The 15,106-nt window shown below is 41.5% G+C and overlaps 1 protein-coding gene across 1 annotated transcript in view; it reads right to left on the bottom strand.

The window, feature by feature from the left end:
* LOC130142015 (junction-mediating and -regulatory protein-like) overlaps nucleotides 1-13,782 on the bottom strand; it is a 122,687-nt gene extending 108,905 nt beyond the window's left edge. The window contains exon 1 of the mRNA XM_056323406.1: nucleotides 12,455-13,782. Within this exon, the coding sequence (XP_056179381.1) occupies nucleotides 12,455-13,336 (882 nt within the window). The 5' untranslated portion in view covers nucleotides 13,337-13,782. The remainder of the gene's footprint in view (nucleotides 1-12,454) is intronic.
* Between the last annotated feature and the right edge of the window lie 1,324 nt (nucleotides 13,783-15,106).

Here is a 15,106-nt window from a genome sequence, read left to right as displayed (position 1 = left end):
TCATGTTCATGCTGTGCTATAAAATACATTAACTTCTGGTCCACAGACCCTCTTCTTCCGTGCTTCTGAACTATGCTATTAGTCAGGAAAACATATTCAAGAGCCTCAAAACTGACAACCATCTAGACAAACTAATACTTACATACAATGAAAACATTTACTTAGCAGGTATTATGACACTACTCTTAAAAATCCCTTACTTTGTGTAAGGTTTGCAATGTCAGGACACATAGGCCTAGCCAAACACCCACTCCACTACAGAACAAATATTCTTCTACAAAAACAAAGGTGAAAATTTGATGAAGAAAAAAAATAATTAAAAGGTATAATTACTCTGAAGTCAACTCATGGAAATCACATCAGCATTGAATTAGTACTCTTACCAGTTAAACAATGCATTTAGCACGATAGAAAACATTCTCAAATGTCTGATATTAATCTAACATTAAGAGATTTAAAAATCTAATTTTAAGGGAGTAAAGCATCATGACAATATCAGATTCAAAACACTGGTAAGGGTAAATTTACTTTTTAAAAGAGATGAGCTAATGTCTTGCTTCTACTGAGAGGAGATCCCACTTCCCATCCCTCTTCCTTTTCTTCCACTTCCACCCCAGTTCCTTGTTCCTTCTACTCTCAGGTAAACTTTTCCTCCACTGCACTGGCTTTGGTATTTCTCAGACCCTTCAACAAAATAGCTTTCTGCCAGATGCTCAGTTATTTCTATAATTTCTCTTGGATTAATTTACTGAGGTTTACTGAGTTGAATCAGCACACTGCAAGGTCAGAGAAGCACAACAGGAAGGAACACAAAGCTGAAAACGGAAGGATGGAAAGAGATAGGATCCCTCCCTTTCAGCATCAGCAAATCGATGATCGAGTTCTTCAACTGCCTTCAACAGTGGGGCTGAGATGCCTTTAAATCAGGGGTCCTCAAACTACGGCCCGCGGGCCGGATATGGCCCCCCCAGGGTCCTCAATCCGGCCCCCGGTATTTACAGAATCCCCCCGCTCCCCCCCGCCAGGGGTTGGGGAGGGAAAACCAAGCAGCCCCAGATGACCTCCTGCCACTTCATCCACGTGCCGGCCCCCTGGTTAAAGAGTTTGAGGACCCCTGCTTTAAATCTTGGACAACAGCTGACAGGTAACTCAAATGGCCCACTGTATGATTTCCCAAGGCTGGTATAGTTCAACACGTTTTCAACCTCTAGAGGACCTTATACAATGGTGAAATCATGGAAAGTCAGGTCTAAGGAGGAAACAGCATTATGCATGACTAAAATTTTTAAAGTTTCTAAGGTAAAATAATGATTTTTTTTATTTAAAAGTTGAATACAAAATCCAAAAAAGTCCAAAAGAAAGAACATATTTACAGTCCACTATTACCAATAAAAGGCTGGATAAAATATCAATCATAGAATCATTTAGGTTGGAAAAGACGTTTAAGATCATCAAATCCAACTGTCAACCTAACACTGCCAAGTCCACGAATAAACCATGCCCTTAAGTGTAATATCTACATGTCTTTTAAATACCTCCAGGGATGGTGACTCAACCACTTCCCTGGAAAGCCTGTTCCAATGCTTCACCACCCTTTCAGTGAAGACGTTTTCATAATATCCAATCTAAACCTCCCCTAGCAAAAGGCTGTTTCCTCTTTTCCTATCGCTTGTTACCTGGGAAAAAGAGACAGACACCCACTTCACCACAACCTCCTTTCAGGTAGTTGTAGAGAGCAATAAGGTCTCCCCTGAGACTCCTTTCCTCCAGACTAAACAACCCCAGTTCCCTCAGCCGCTCCTCATAAGACTTGTGCTCTAGACCCTCCACCAGCTTCATTGCCCTTCTTTGGACGCACTCCAGCACTTCAATGTCTTTCTTGTAGTGAGGGGCCCAAAAATGAACACAGCATTCGAGGTGCGGCCTCACCAGTGACGAATACAGGGGGACAATTGCTTCCCTAGTCCGGCTGGCCACGCTATTTCTGATACAAGCCAGGATGCTATTTGCCGCCTTGGCCACCTGGGCACACTGCTGGCTCATGTTCAGCCAGCTATCGACCAGCACCCCCAGGTCCTTTTCTTCCAGGCAGCTTTCCAGCCATTCTTCCCCGAGCCTGTAGCATTGCGTGGGGTTGTTGTGACCCAAGTGCAGGACCCAGCACTCTCCTCTTTGTTGAACCTCATACAATTAGCCTCGGCCCATCAGTCCAGCCTGTCCAGATACCTCTGCAGAGCCTTCCTACCCTCCAGCAGATCAACACTCCAGCCCAACTTGGTGTCATCTGCAAACTTACTGAAAGTGCACTCAGTCCCCTCACCCAGATCATTGATAAAGATATTAAACAGAACTGGTCCCAATATCAAGCCCTGGAGAACACCATTTGTGTCTGGACACAACTGGATTTAATTCCGTTCACCACAACTCTTTGGGCTTGGCCATCCAGCCAATATTTTACCCAGCAAAGAATACACTCATTCAAGCCATGAGCAGCCAGTTTCTCCAAGAGAATCTGCAGGAAAGATACATCAAGAAACTACTGAAATCTTATATGATGTACACTATTTTTCCTCCTACTCTAACAGTAAATATAATGTAAACAGCAAGCTATAAAATCACTTTCATAACAGCACAGCATTTCAGAAGAGAGCAATTTAAATTAGCGTCAGGCAAACAGATTTTTATTCTGTAGTGTTACCTGTTTGGGTTGGTTTTGTTCCTGTTTTCATGGAGAAATGAGGAGGAAAGGATACACAGATTAAATATTATGGAGAAATAAAATCCATGCATGATAAAGCAGCATAACAGAACACAGCTGAAATAATATATACAATTTACCTATTAATTCAACTCTTCCACAACTGCTCCAATATTGCAAGTAGTTTGGGATTTTTTTAAACTCCTCCCACATATGGATTTTTTGCTGAATTATACTATTCTGAAGTGAAAAAAGAATAGAATTTAAAATTTTGATATCTGATAATTATAAACAAATATCACAGTACTGAAACCTGAAAAATTTGGACTCTGAAGCCACAGTGCTATACGTAGAAAAATTATAAACTTTCAGAAACTTGTAAAACTGATCTACAGATTTTCTCCCTCAAAAGCCTATTGTTCTTTTTTAAAAATTTTCTTAAACCAGATATAAAGCACAGTGTTATTTAAGGTTGTTTTTTTTAAAAAAAAAACAAGCCCTAATCTAAATTAGTTCTACTTTAAGCATGGGGTTCCACTAGAAAACCTGCAGAGGTTCCCTCTAACATAATTATGATTCTAAGTTATTGAAATTTTTTTATAATACCCTCTCCCCTAAAGTAGCTGAAAATAAACCACGATGCAATGCTATTATGTGAGAAGTTGCACTACTACTCATTTTAGATGACCCATATAAATTGTCAGCAAGTCATCACAAACAAATGCTAATTGTATATTTAAAAAACATTTTCAAAGGAAAAGAAACATCCAGTTCTCTCATGCCAATGTCATAGCATTTTTTCCAAAACAAGGTCATATAAATAAATATTTGTCTACAAATGCATTTTAAAATAATACTATAACAGAAATATAAGACAAACAATTTTCAGTATCGCTTCAGAAAGCAGAGGTAACTGAATTTACTTTCAGAAAGAATAAAAAAGGTTGCTGAATGACTGGAAGTGGTTTATAACACCTTTTCAGGAACAACTCATTTACAAAAAATAGTACACTACATATTAAAATTTTTCTGAAAGGGTAATTTTGTCTAACCCATATGTAACAAAAAAAAATATCTATACATTTGATAACTTTCACCATACAAATACCACAAACAGAAAATAATAGATAGAAAGGAAATCCAGAGATAGGGTCTTAACAGAAAACCTATTTGCAACTGGTCAGCTGAGTTTATATCTACTCTGAATGGCTCCAGATGATGATTTTCAAAAACTACCTTGCCAGAGAAGCTGTCTTCACATTAAAATCCCTTTCTGCCTATGACTAGAAGAATTAATCCAAAAGTAAAATTCAAACTACACAAAAGAACCTCAAATAAGAGGTCATTAGGAAATGTCCTGGGTTTGGCTAGGATAGAGTTAATTTTCTTCTTGGTGTCTAGTGCAGTGCTGCGTTTTAGATTTGGTATGGGAAGAGTGTTGATAACACGCTGATGTTTTTGGCTGTTGCTGGGTAGTGTTTGTACTGGGTCAGAGACTTTTTGGTGTCTCAGGCTTTGCTGGCAGGTAGGGCTGGAGGGGCACAGGAAATTGGAAGGGGACTCAGCCAGGTCAGCTGACCTGAACTAGCCAAAGAGGTTTTCCATACCATGGGATGTCATGTTCGGTATATAAATGGGGGAGTGGAGGTGGGGAGTTTGGCTGGGGCTGCCAATCGTTTCTTGGGGACTGGCTGGACATTGGTCAGTGGGTGGTGAGCAGTTGTACTGTACATCACTAGTTTTCTTTTATCCCTTCCCTTTGGATTTCATTCCTCTCCCCTTCTCCCTCTTTTTCATAATAAATGTTTTGTTATCATTACTTTGGATTTTATTTTATTTCAAGTATTAAATTGTTCTTATCTCAACCCTCGAGTTTTACATTCTTTTCTGATTGTCCTCCCCACCTCCCTAGGTGAGGGGGGAGTGAGCAAGCAGCTGGGTGGTACTTAGTTACTGACTGGGGTTAAACCACAACAGGAATAAAGGACACAGTTGACAAGCAAGAGCTAGTAAACAAGGAGACATTTGTAGAGACGTTGCAAGTTAAAATCTAGCAGTGTTAAAATTCTTCATGAAGGCTTCAGACAAACTCGTAACAGTTTGGTTTATATTTCAGGCCCAAATTCTGCAGAAAATGGGAACTGGGCAAGTTTCAACAACAAATTAAAACAAAACCACATTTCCCTTATTAATTTATACAGCTTATGACTGGAAGATACTATGAGACCATCTAATCTCCAGTCCAACAAATTTGGACTATTTTCTTTATTTTTATAATCCTGTTTCAAGTTATGCAAAGGCTTTAACAATTATTATTAAAGACTAACCCATATTCTAGCAGATATCACTAGATTTCTGATGAAATATTACTTCCTGTAAGAGCACAACAATTCTTTCTTCACCATTCATAATAACAAACATGCAAAAATGTTTTAAACAGCACTACATTTAAAGCAGGGATTTTCAGTGAACTATCCAAGATCTTTGTTCTGAATAGTTACAGTTACATTAGTACTATGCAAGATGTATGAGCAATTCAATTAAATTGTTCCAGTGTATATTAACTTTGGCTCCCTTCCTCTCAGTCTTCTAATCTAGATCAGTATATATTACATGGTTAAACCTACAGTTGCTATTAGCCTCATATGCTCCAGTAGCAGGACAAAACTTCTGGACACCCAGTTTTTAACGCAGTAAAATGTTTACAACAGCAGCATAGCTTATTTAGAAGCTTTTACTACATAGTAAGTTAACAATATTTTGTGACAATTTTTTAAAAAATAAACTTAATTGATTTTAGCTGGAGTTTGGGTTTTGGTTTGTTTTGGTTGGTTTGGGTTTTTTTTCTGGGATAGAGAGAAGAAATAACATCACTGTTATATTACTGGCAACTCCTGAGTACTCCAAGTTGCCCCAAAAATCACAAGATATGTTTTAGATGCAGGTTCCTCTACAGAATTCAATACATGTTCATTTGCATCTCTTGCTTTTGTACAGTACTAAAAAATCATTACGGCATTATAGAATCACACATAGTAGATTTATCGTAACACCAAATGTTAATAGTTGATTGTTATTTGGAGATAACAGAGGAAGAGGAGGGAGTTAAGACTTGATGATCCTTATGGGTCCATACCAACTATGATTTTATTTACAAGATACTCTCAACTGTTAAAGCAATAGGCTCAACATCCCACAACGGAACCTTATTCTTCTGCCAACTCCTATTTCACAGATAGAATTCTGTATTAGGTTTGCACGGCACGGTTTTGGTAGCGGGGGGGGGGCCTACAGGGGTGGCTTCTATGAGAAGCTGCTAGAAGCATCCTCTATATCTGATAGGGCAAATGCCAGCTGGCTCCAAGACGGACCCACCACTGGCCAAAGCTGAGCCAATCAGTAACGGTGGTAGCGCCTCTGTGAGGACATATTTAGGAAGGGGAAAAAAACCAAACCCAAAACCTGCAGCAGAACAGTAACCGGTAGAGAGCAGTGAGAATATGTGAGAAAAACAACTCTGCAGACACCAAGGTCAGTGAAGAAGGGGAGGAGGTGCTCCAGATACCGGAGCAGAGATTCTCCTGCAGCCCGTGATGAAGACCATGATGAGACAGGTTGTCCCCCTGCAGCCCCTGGAGGTTAACAGTTGAGCAAATATCCACCTGCAGCCTGCGGAGGACCCACACCGAAGCAGGTAGATGTGCCCAAAGGAGGCTGTGACCCTGTGAACAGCCCACACTGGAGCAGGCTCCTGGCAAGACCTGTAGACCCGTGGAGAGAGAAGCCTATGCTAGACAAGGTTTGCTGGCAGGACTTGTGACCCTGTTGGGGGTACACACTGGGGCAGTCTGTTCCTGAAGAACTGTATCCTGTGGAAAGGGCCCACACTGGAACAGTTCATGAATTGCAGCCTGTGGGAAGGACTCATGTTGGAGAAGTTTATGGAGGACTGCCTCCTGTGGGAGGGACCCCACGCTGGAGCAGGAAAAGTGTGAGGAGTCCTCTGAGGAGCAGCAGAGATGTGATGAACTGACCACAACCCCCATTCCCCATCCCCCTGCACTGCTCAGGGAAAGGAGGTAGAGAATACAGGAGTGAAGTTGAGCCCAGGAAGAAGGGAGGGGTGGAGGGAAGGTGTTTTAAAATTTGGTTTTATTTTCTCATTACCCTATTCTGATTTGATTGGTAATAAATTAATTACCCCATCAGATCTGTTTTGCCCATGACTAATTGTGACTGATCTCCCTGTCCTTATCTCAAGCCACTAGCCTTTAGTTATATTTTCTCTCCCTGTCCAGCTGAGGAGGTAGAGTGATAGAGTGGCTTTGGTAGGCACCTGGCATCCAGCCAGGATCAATCCACCACACATTCTAAGCAACAGCTCAGATATATATACATAACATCACTGAGTTAGTCAATACATATCTTAAAAATATCATCTTTCTCCTTCCTTCTCCTCCTATCCTATCTTTCTTCTCTACCTACCATATTCCTTAAGGCTAAGTTTTCATCTCCTGTAAAGATAAACAACTTTAACAGATGTCTCTTTAGTTGGACCAAATCCCCACTTTGACTGAAGTTGTCACCAATAACAATTTCCCAGTGCACTGCAATGGTATGTTTCTACTAATATTAAAAAGGCATTCTAAAAGCACCTCCCCAAAGAGGAAAAACGGTAGGCACAGATATTTCTGAAAACCTCTGCTTTTCAATAGCTTCTTCAGCTCTGTAGTAGCAATATTTACATATATAAAGAACATAAACCTCACTGATCATCTGTAAGCAGTGTCTTGTCATATTATAGAAAGAACTGTAAAAAGATGCAATCAGAATGAATCTGCTTTCAAATTCTAACTTGCCTGTGAATACTATCTCAGCCAGAAATGGAGAGGAAAAACAGTTACTGGATTTAGTGAGCAGTATTAAAAGGTATTGAGTCGAAGGCCTTGAAGGTTGGATATTCAATTAAAGAGAAAGAAAATAATGCTGGAAAAAATGAGGAAAAAATATGCAAGATGACAAAGTTAAACACGGAGAAAAGACAACCAACATCATCTCTAAAACCTAAGAAATAAAGTGGGCTGTGAACCCCAAGTAGCACAATGGATTATAGAGTGTTTATTACATAGGTGGTACACACCTCTTGAAAATATTCTTGTATATGAAAATGCTGCAACTGCATATAAACTAGAAAAACTTTAAAAGAAAAATAGAGGAAAGTCTATCTCTACATCTAGGGTAACAAACAATTACAATTTTGAAGGGGAATATTAAATAAAATTAAATAAAATAATCCCATCAGAATATTCCCCCAACTAGAATACAAAAATGGTGCCTCAATCCCAGTTCAGACAGTTAAATAGAGCACATATTGCAATTTATTTCCTTTTTTTTTTTTTCTCACAGGTATTTAGATAGGGAAATGAACTATGAGACAGGCAAGCTGCTGTCTTCAGTTTCTAAAAATTACGTCTAATCTTACTAAGAGTCATATTGAACAGTATTGCTATATTCTATAGAATGTACTCATAATTTTCATGTAAGACTTAAGTTCTGTCAAGGAGGACCTAATTTTTCAAGCAGAAGTCCTTTTCTTTGTGTACATATCATTTGTACATGCTTTGAAGAAATGTACATTATTTTAAGCATTCTACTGTTTTCAGATACAGTAGCAATATTCATCATCTTCAGCTAGCTCTTGTCAAACTAACAAGGCATTAATAAAACAACGCATGAAGTCTATCTATATATGTATGCCATAAGTGCATAACTCCTTCAAATCCAAAACAAGCATCCTACTGAGACTGGGAAAGAGACAACACAAAAGATGGACAAAAACAAAGACAGTATCCAAAAACCTACAATCACAAGTCTATACATCTCTGAAGCAATTTGCAGCTACGTATAAAACAGAAGTAACAGGGAAGGGCAGTATTAAAAAATAAACATTTACTCAAGAAGATATCAAATGGAAGAAGGATAAAAGATTCCCAATGAAAAGGTAAATTGTTATTTTGCTTAGGACTTAGAGGGTTTTAATACACAGACTAAAGAGAAGCAAATACTGTGCTAACATAGTCTAATGTCCTTTAAACACTGCCATTTTAAAGCATGTATTTTAAAATGGTATGTAATCAGAGCTTAGACTTTCAGCAACTCTAAGTCCACCATATGATTAAGATGTTGCATATTTAATTATCCTTGCTGCTATAAGGGTCCATGAATCTTAAGTGATATAGCCCTCTACCTTACATCCACATCTTCCATGAGTATCACATCATAATTGTTTAACTTGTAACATGTATTTACATATGCAGAACACATTTCAGAAACTCACTGAAACACTTTGAAAACAAAATATCCATGTGACTTGGATTTTTATTATTTGCAGAAAAGGGGAGGGTTGGGAAACCACTCCACATTTAATTCTGCTTATCTGAAAATGTATTGCAGTATCCTTACTATTGGGTTTGATGCTTGCAGGAGTCAGGTGTGAACTTCCAACAATTAAAATGCTGAGCCTTTAAAATATTTATTAACTTAGGACTAGTTTGTAACAACCAGAAATAACTGCCAATGACTCCAGCTGCAGATCAGATAAATAAAAATATGACGGTTGTAACAAGAGTGCAGAAGAAAAACTTTGCATCTAGAAGGCAGAAAAAGTTAAGATTTTAGAAATACTGGCCAAGAAGCTGGAATCCCAAATAAGGATTCAGTGGCATCCTCTCTGTTGAAATAACATCTTTTCATCTGGTCATTAACTGATTCTGTATCATGTCTCCATTTGGGAGCTCAGACCTCTAGGTGAGCACCCAAGGAATTTTTTTTAAACAGGTATAAGCTTAATGAACAAGGGCTCCAAAGAAGTGTTTATTAGCTTTCAAAGATTAGGTAGAACAATATTTACTCCTTTAGATACAAGTTTTTACTTTAACATAAATTAACTGTTCTTAAGTTATTACAGAATTAATAGTTTTATTTGAAAAAAATAAAAGGATATGCTATTTCTAAACTGCAAATTATGCAGTAAAAATTAATTCCAGGTCATACAGTTCCTCTAAAACTATTTTTCTTCCTCATCTTGGATCTGTTTCTACTAGCAACATTCTTCTGGCTTATTAAAGTTTATAATTGAGACAGAGATAATAATGCCTATTAAAAAGAGCAGCAATTATTAACGCTGTGAAAATAAACCGGTTTGTGTGTAACATATGGAAAGCAACAGATAGCCAAGTAGGGGATGCTGAAACAAGGAACACAAGAGGTTTTATTGCTCACTTTGCTTCTCCACCCCTAAGAACATAATCAACAGAGACTGCAAGCATTTCTAACTGCACAGAAGAATTTATCCTCGAAAAAGAGATATATAAAATAATTATAAAACACAGAAGCATGTTTTGAAATGTTAAGCCAAAGTCTTGGAGTTCTAAACTTGGGGGGTTTTGCACAATTTTATATTAATGAAAACCCTCCATATTCGTTATGCTCTTTTATACTATTTTGGTTGCCAGTGCTGCTCAAACCTGTCCCTTTTTCCCCAAAGTTTCTAATAAGAGGTAAAATCGTTTAAAATTGCAGGAATCCAACATTCCCAACAGCTAACAGGCAAACTTCAAGTACAGGTGGAAAAGTAAATTAAAGTGAGATATGAAACACTGATTCAGTAGGTTTTCTTGAAAGTATGAAAAACCTTTACTCCAGAAATACTTCTCAATACTCATTATCAATTGCTTCATTTGCTTAGAATTGCAATGACAAACAATATTAGTATTTGATTAAAAGAAAGACTGTGGACTAAGTAAACCACTAACAGATAAGGAAAAGAGAAACCTGAGAGCCAAAAGGGATACAGCAGGTCATTCTATTGGTTTCTTAAACATTAACTACCTTTAATTAAAGAAGGATCAATTTACACAATTGACGGTAGTACAGCTGTACTAACTTTAGGTACACTACTGGATTGGTTATCATGGGAAAGGAAGGTTGTTCTTTAGTCAAATACATAAATATGCTTTGCCATTTTGTCTGCACCAAGTTCTGAACATTAACAGAGAATAAGATGTTATAGTTTAGAGATTCTGATGGATAAAGCTTGCGTTGCCTCTTGATAACTGATTTATTTTTTGCTGATAGTACTGGTGCTAACAAAATAGAAGTTAAGGTTCTCCAAGAAACAAATAGTTCCTACACAGTAATTCTGATTTAGCATTTCCTCAGAAACACCACACACTTTGAGTTAGGTACCTGGTTCCCAAACTCCACACGTTTAACAGGAACTTCTCTTGTCCTGCTCAGCTCCTTATAAAAACTGCTGAGCTGAATGCTAAGTGAATCTAAGCACACGCTCCCAAGCATTCATGCAGTCAAAGAAAAAAGTAGATGACAACATGCTTTCATAATCTCTGGACTAAAACTACTGCAGAAGACTAATTACCAGCTGTATACCAAAATTAACAAGAATTAATTCAGCCCTTTAAATAGCCATGAAGAAAAAAGAAGTATCACAATGATATATCCTAACACAACCGTTTGGAAATAAATTTATACCTGACAATGCTACATTGAGATGTTCTTATAATGATTTCATCACTGATAAAACAACAATTTTCTCATACTCTGTAACTCCAGTCACTAAGGAAAAGCTGGGCCCAAATCCTACAAAGACTCTAAACTATGCAGTCAAAAACAGCAAGCACATATGCTCATACTCCATCAAGGAAAAAAATCAAAATGTTCACCACCACACATTTTTGAACACACAATATTGGTAGGATATATGTGGGCAGCTGAAGCAGCCAAACTTGACTTATATCCATATGATAGAACATAGATGGTGTTTGCAAAAATAAAAAAATCTATAACATGATTCATACACAGTCGCACCTAGATAGATCCAGGTACATTCTGAACGAAGGCCGTTGAAACATAAAAACAAGTGTAAAATTCTCCTTTTTCACTGGGAAAATCTGGGTCCTTATATACCTCAGTCCAGTGAGAAAAAATTCTCACACACTGATGCTAGAAATTAGCAGAACCTATTCGACTACTTTCATCTAAAGAGTATATGCTATGTTCTGAAACATGCAAGTCTTGTCAGACATTAGCAATGGCATTACAATAAATACTCACTAGGACCACATAGCTTGCTTTTTAAAATCCCAACTGTAAGAATTTAGCTGCTGAACAAGTTGTAGTTACTCCAATTTCACTCGAAAACATCTCACTTCAAATAGCAGATTCAGCACTCAGAGTCTGTAAGAACTTAGAACTTTTTAGCTTCAAGTACCTAAATTGTACTGTCAAAATAAACACCACATGTTGCTGCTCACATTAAACAGAAAAATTCAGACTAAAACACATCCTGGTGCAAAGCAACGCAACAACAAAAATCTGGGAGCAAGATCTTGCCAAATCCATCAGATTCTCGTTCACAAACATCTACGTTCAATTGCACAAAATAAAGTACTGAGCCACACTTTGATGACATGGGAAAACTGCACCACCTTCTTAAAACCTGGCCCTAGAGACCTTGGAAAGGTTAAGCTTCATTTCCTTACTTTGATTCTCAAGGCTTGCCTTTTCTTTTTTTTTTTTTTAACGAAACAGTTTTCCTATACTTTTTTTTGTCTCATGGATCGATTTATTCTGCGAAGGTAGAGGGAAGCAGCTGGAGAGAACATCTAAAAAAAATGTCACAGAGTAAGGAAAAGGTAACACTAAGGCAGAGATATCTGGACCATGCAGTAGCCTCACCTCCTGGATTCGCCTGCGGGCCCGCTGCAACACCTCCTCGTAACCTTTTTGTCGCAGCTCACTCAGACTCTCATAATACTCTTCGGGGTCGTCAGTCTCAGTGAAGAGCAACTGCAAAAGAATCTTCCAGCCACAAGTATCCAAGCTGTGGAGCAAGTAAACTTGCAGTTTGTAACAGAGAGCGTCCATCTCCTGCTCGGGTAGCTCCGGGGCTCCAAACAGCATCGTCCACACTCCTGAAGGCTCCTCGGGGAAGGCAGGCAGGTAGGGTTCCAGCTCCGAGTTCACCGAGCACAGCTGTTGGTGCACAGCCCGCAAGTCTTGGAAGGAGAAGAGGCCGGCCCAGCTGCACTCCTCCCCCCCCACGGGCTCCGCGTCGGGAGCGACCGACTCGTCTGCCCGCAGCGGCGAGGGCGACAGTGAGGCGGCCTCCTCCTTCCCCAGCTCTAACGCTTCTATCTCTTCGACGGCACCTGCCGCCTCCGGGCCCCGTAGCGGCCTCCGGGCCGGGCTGCTCTTGACGCACAGTGGGCTCTTCAGCAGCGCCTCAGCCGCCGCACCCCGCTCGTAGCCCCGCAGCCCCGCCTCGGCGCAAAGGTGCGAGGAGCCGCGCGCCAGGCCGAAGTCCCTACTCCAGGCCTGGCCCCTGTTCACCGTGGGGATGCCGGCCTCGGGGGCGGCAAGGCCGCCGCAGTATAGCTCACGGGAGCCGCTGCGCTGGCGCTGTGCCGTGCGGTTATGGCAGGTGATGGCGAACTTGCCCTCGATCTCGTTCCAAGCCACGATGAAGACGAATTTGTGCTTCTCTCGCTCCTGGAAAGCGTGAGGCCTCACGGCCACCCAGTCGGCCTCCAGCGTTTCCTCCAGGGCGAAGGCGGACATGGCGCCGCGCGGCTTCCCACGCACACACACGCACCTCACCCCACCCCACCGCACCGATCCTGTCCTGTCCTGCCCCGTCAGCCGCCCCCGCCTGCCCCGCCGGGCGCCGGCCGGTAGCAACACCCCGCAGCCCCGCCTCACTGCCCACCATCAGCCATCTTAGCGACGGGGGAACGGGAAAGGCGCTAAGGGAGGAGAATGCGCTGGATCCCGACCGAGACGGCGGGGGTGGGGAGGTAGGACAGAGAAGAATCACTTCCTTTCTGCTCGGTGTCCGCCGCGCACCCACTGCCAGGGAATCCCGCCGCTGCCGCCTTTGGTCATCAACCTGCCGCCGTGGCGGATAATGTCTGGTTGCCCCCACACAAATACCTCACACACATCACGAGAAGCACGATCTGTTTACAAGTGGCGGTGGCGCTGCGGGAACTCAGCGCCAACCCCGCCCCGCGGCCTCCCGAAACCCCGCCCTTCCTACTTCGCGGGTCTCCTTCCCCATTGGCTGTCGCCCTGGTTTCCCCAGCAGATGGAGGTAGGCGGAGCCTCACGCCTTGCCCCTTCTCCGCCGGCCACGCTCGCGTATCTCCCGTCCTCCCTTCTCGCCGCTCTGTGGTGGGTGGGGCAGGGGCGAGGGCGATGTCGATGTCCCGCCCCTTCTCTCGGACGTATAACGCGGCCGTTCGGCTGCTGTGTGCTGTATGGTGGGAAGGATGTGTGTTGGGTTGTAGCCGTTAGGGGACTGGGAGGCTCCGTGGGAGGGGAAGGAAGTGGGGCAGTCGTCATCTGTTTCTCCTGGGGTCAGCTGAGTGGTGGCTGCCTTGTAGAAGCGGGCTGTTCAGGGTGGAATCTGCCAGCCCTGTCGTACTTTGCGCCGTGGTTTCTGGGGGCAGGCTGGGGGGGAGCAGTAGCCTCTGCTTCGGGCAGCTTCTGAGGCAGTGCTGGCTTTGTTTGCTGCGGCTTTCTCTGTCCTTGCTGTAACTCCCCGTCAGATCGTTGCCCGCGTGGGGCCCGTTGGCCTCTGTAGCCCTGCACAGCAGCTCTCCTGACTACTCTCCACTATCTTACAGCTAGTGCTTCTTTCCAGGGCCCCTGCCCCCAAGCTGCCAGAGGATTTTTAAGTTTGGAGGTCTGCAAAGGCAGCAAATCCTCTCACAGGGGAATTATATGTGCAGGGGATTTCTTTCTGCTTTTTCTGTTCCCTGAAGCAGTCTTCTGCATAGTTACAGGAAAGGATGTGGTGCTTCAGCAGCTTGTTTAAGTTCTGTAACTTCATTCTGACTAGAGGTTGAACCAAAGTATTTCAAAGATTAATTATTGAGAGCCCCTAACAGCATGCCATACAGCAGAAGTTTGCACTTGTGGTTAGGCTACAAAAGACTGTAGCACCTGTGATGAGACCTGGAGATGAGGGCATGGTCTAAAATATCTGTTTGGGGCAATTCTGTAATTTTATAACTGAAGTTAATTGATTGCACTGACACATGGTATTACATGCTCATGTTAGCCTATCCTACTTAAGAATTGGCAATGCCTGCAGTGCTCTTGGAGGTTTTCAAGTGTATTGCAGAGCACATAGGTTACAGTAAGACAGCATAGACAACTCTCATAAACATGTCTGAAAGGAATTATTAATCACCTGTGATATTAAGGCCAACAGTTGGTTTCTTTGTGCTCTTCAGGATATTCTATTTCTCTTCTTGTATAAATGAAAAAATATTTCTTACTAAACATTCCTGAAAATTTGAAAAAAAAAAAAAAAGTTCGGTAGAA

Source organism: Falco biarmicus, chromosome W (assembly GCF_023638135.1).
Source record: "Falco biarmicus isolate bFalBia1 chromosome W, bFalBia1.pri, whole genome shotgun sequence".
NCBI lineage: Eukaryota > Metazoa > Chordata > Aves > Falconiformes > Falconidae > Falco > Falco biarmicus.
Note: the sequence above shows the minus strand (reverse complement) of the source record. Positions and strands in the feature narration are given on the sequence as shown.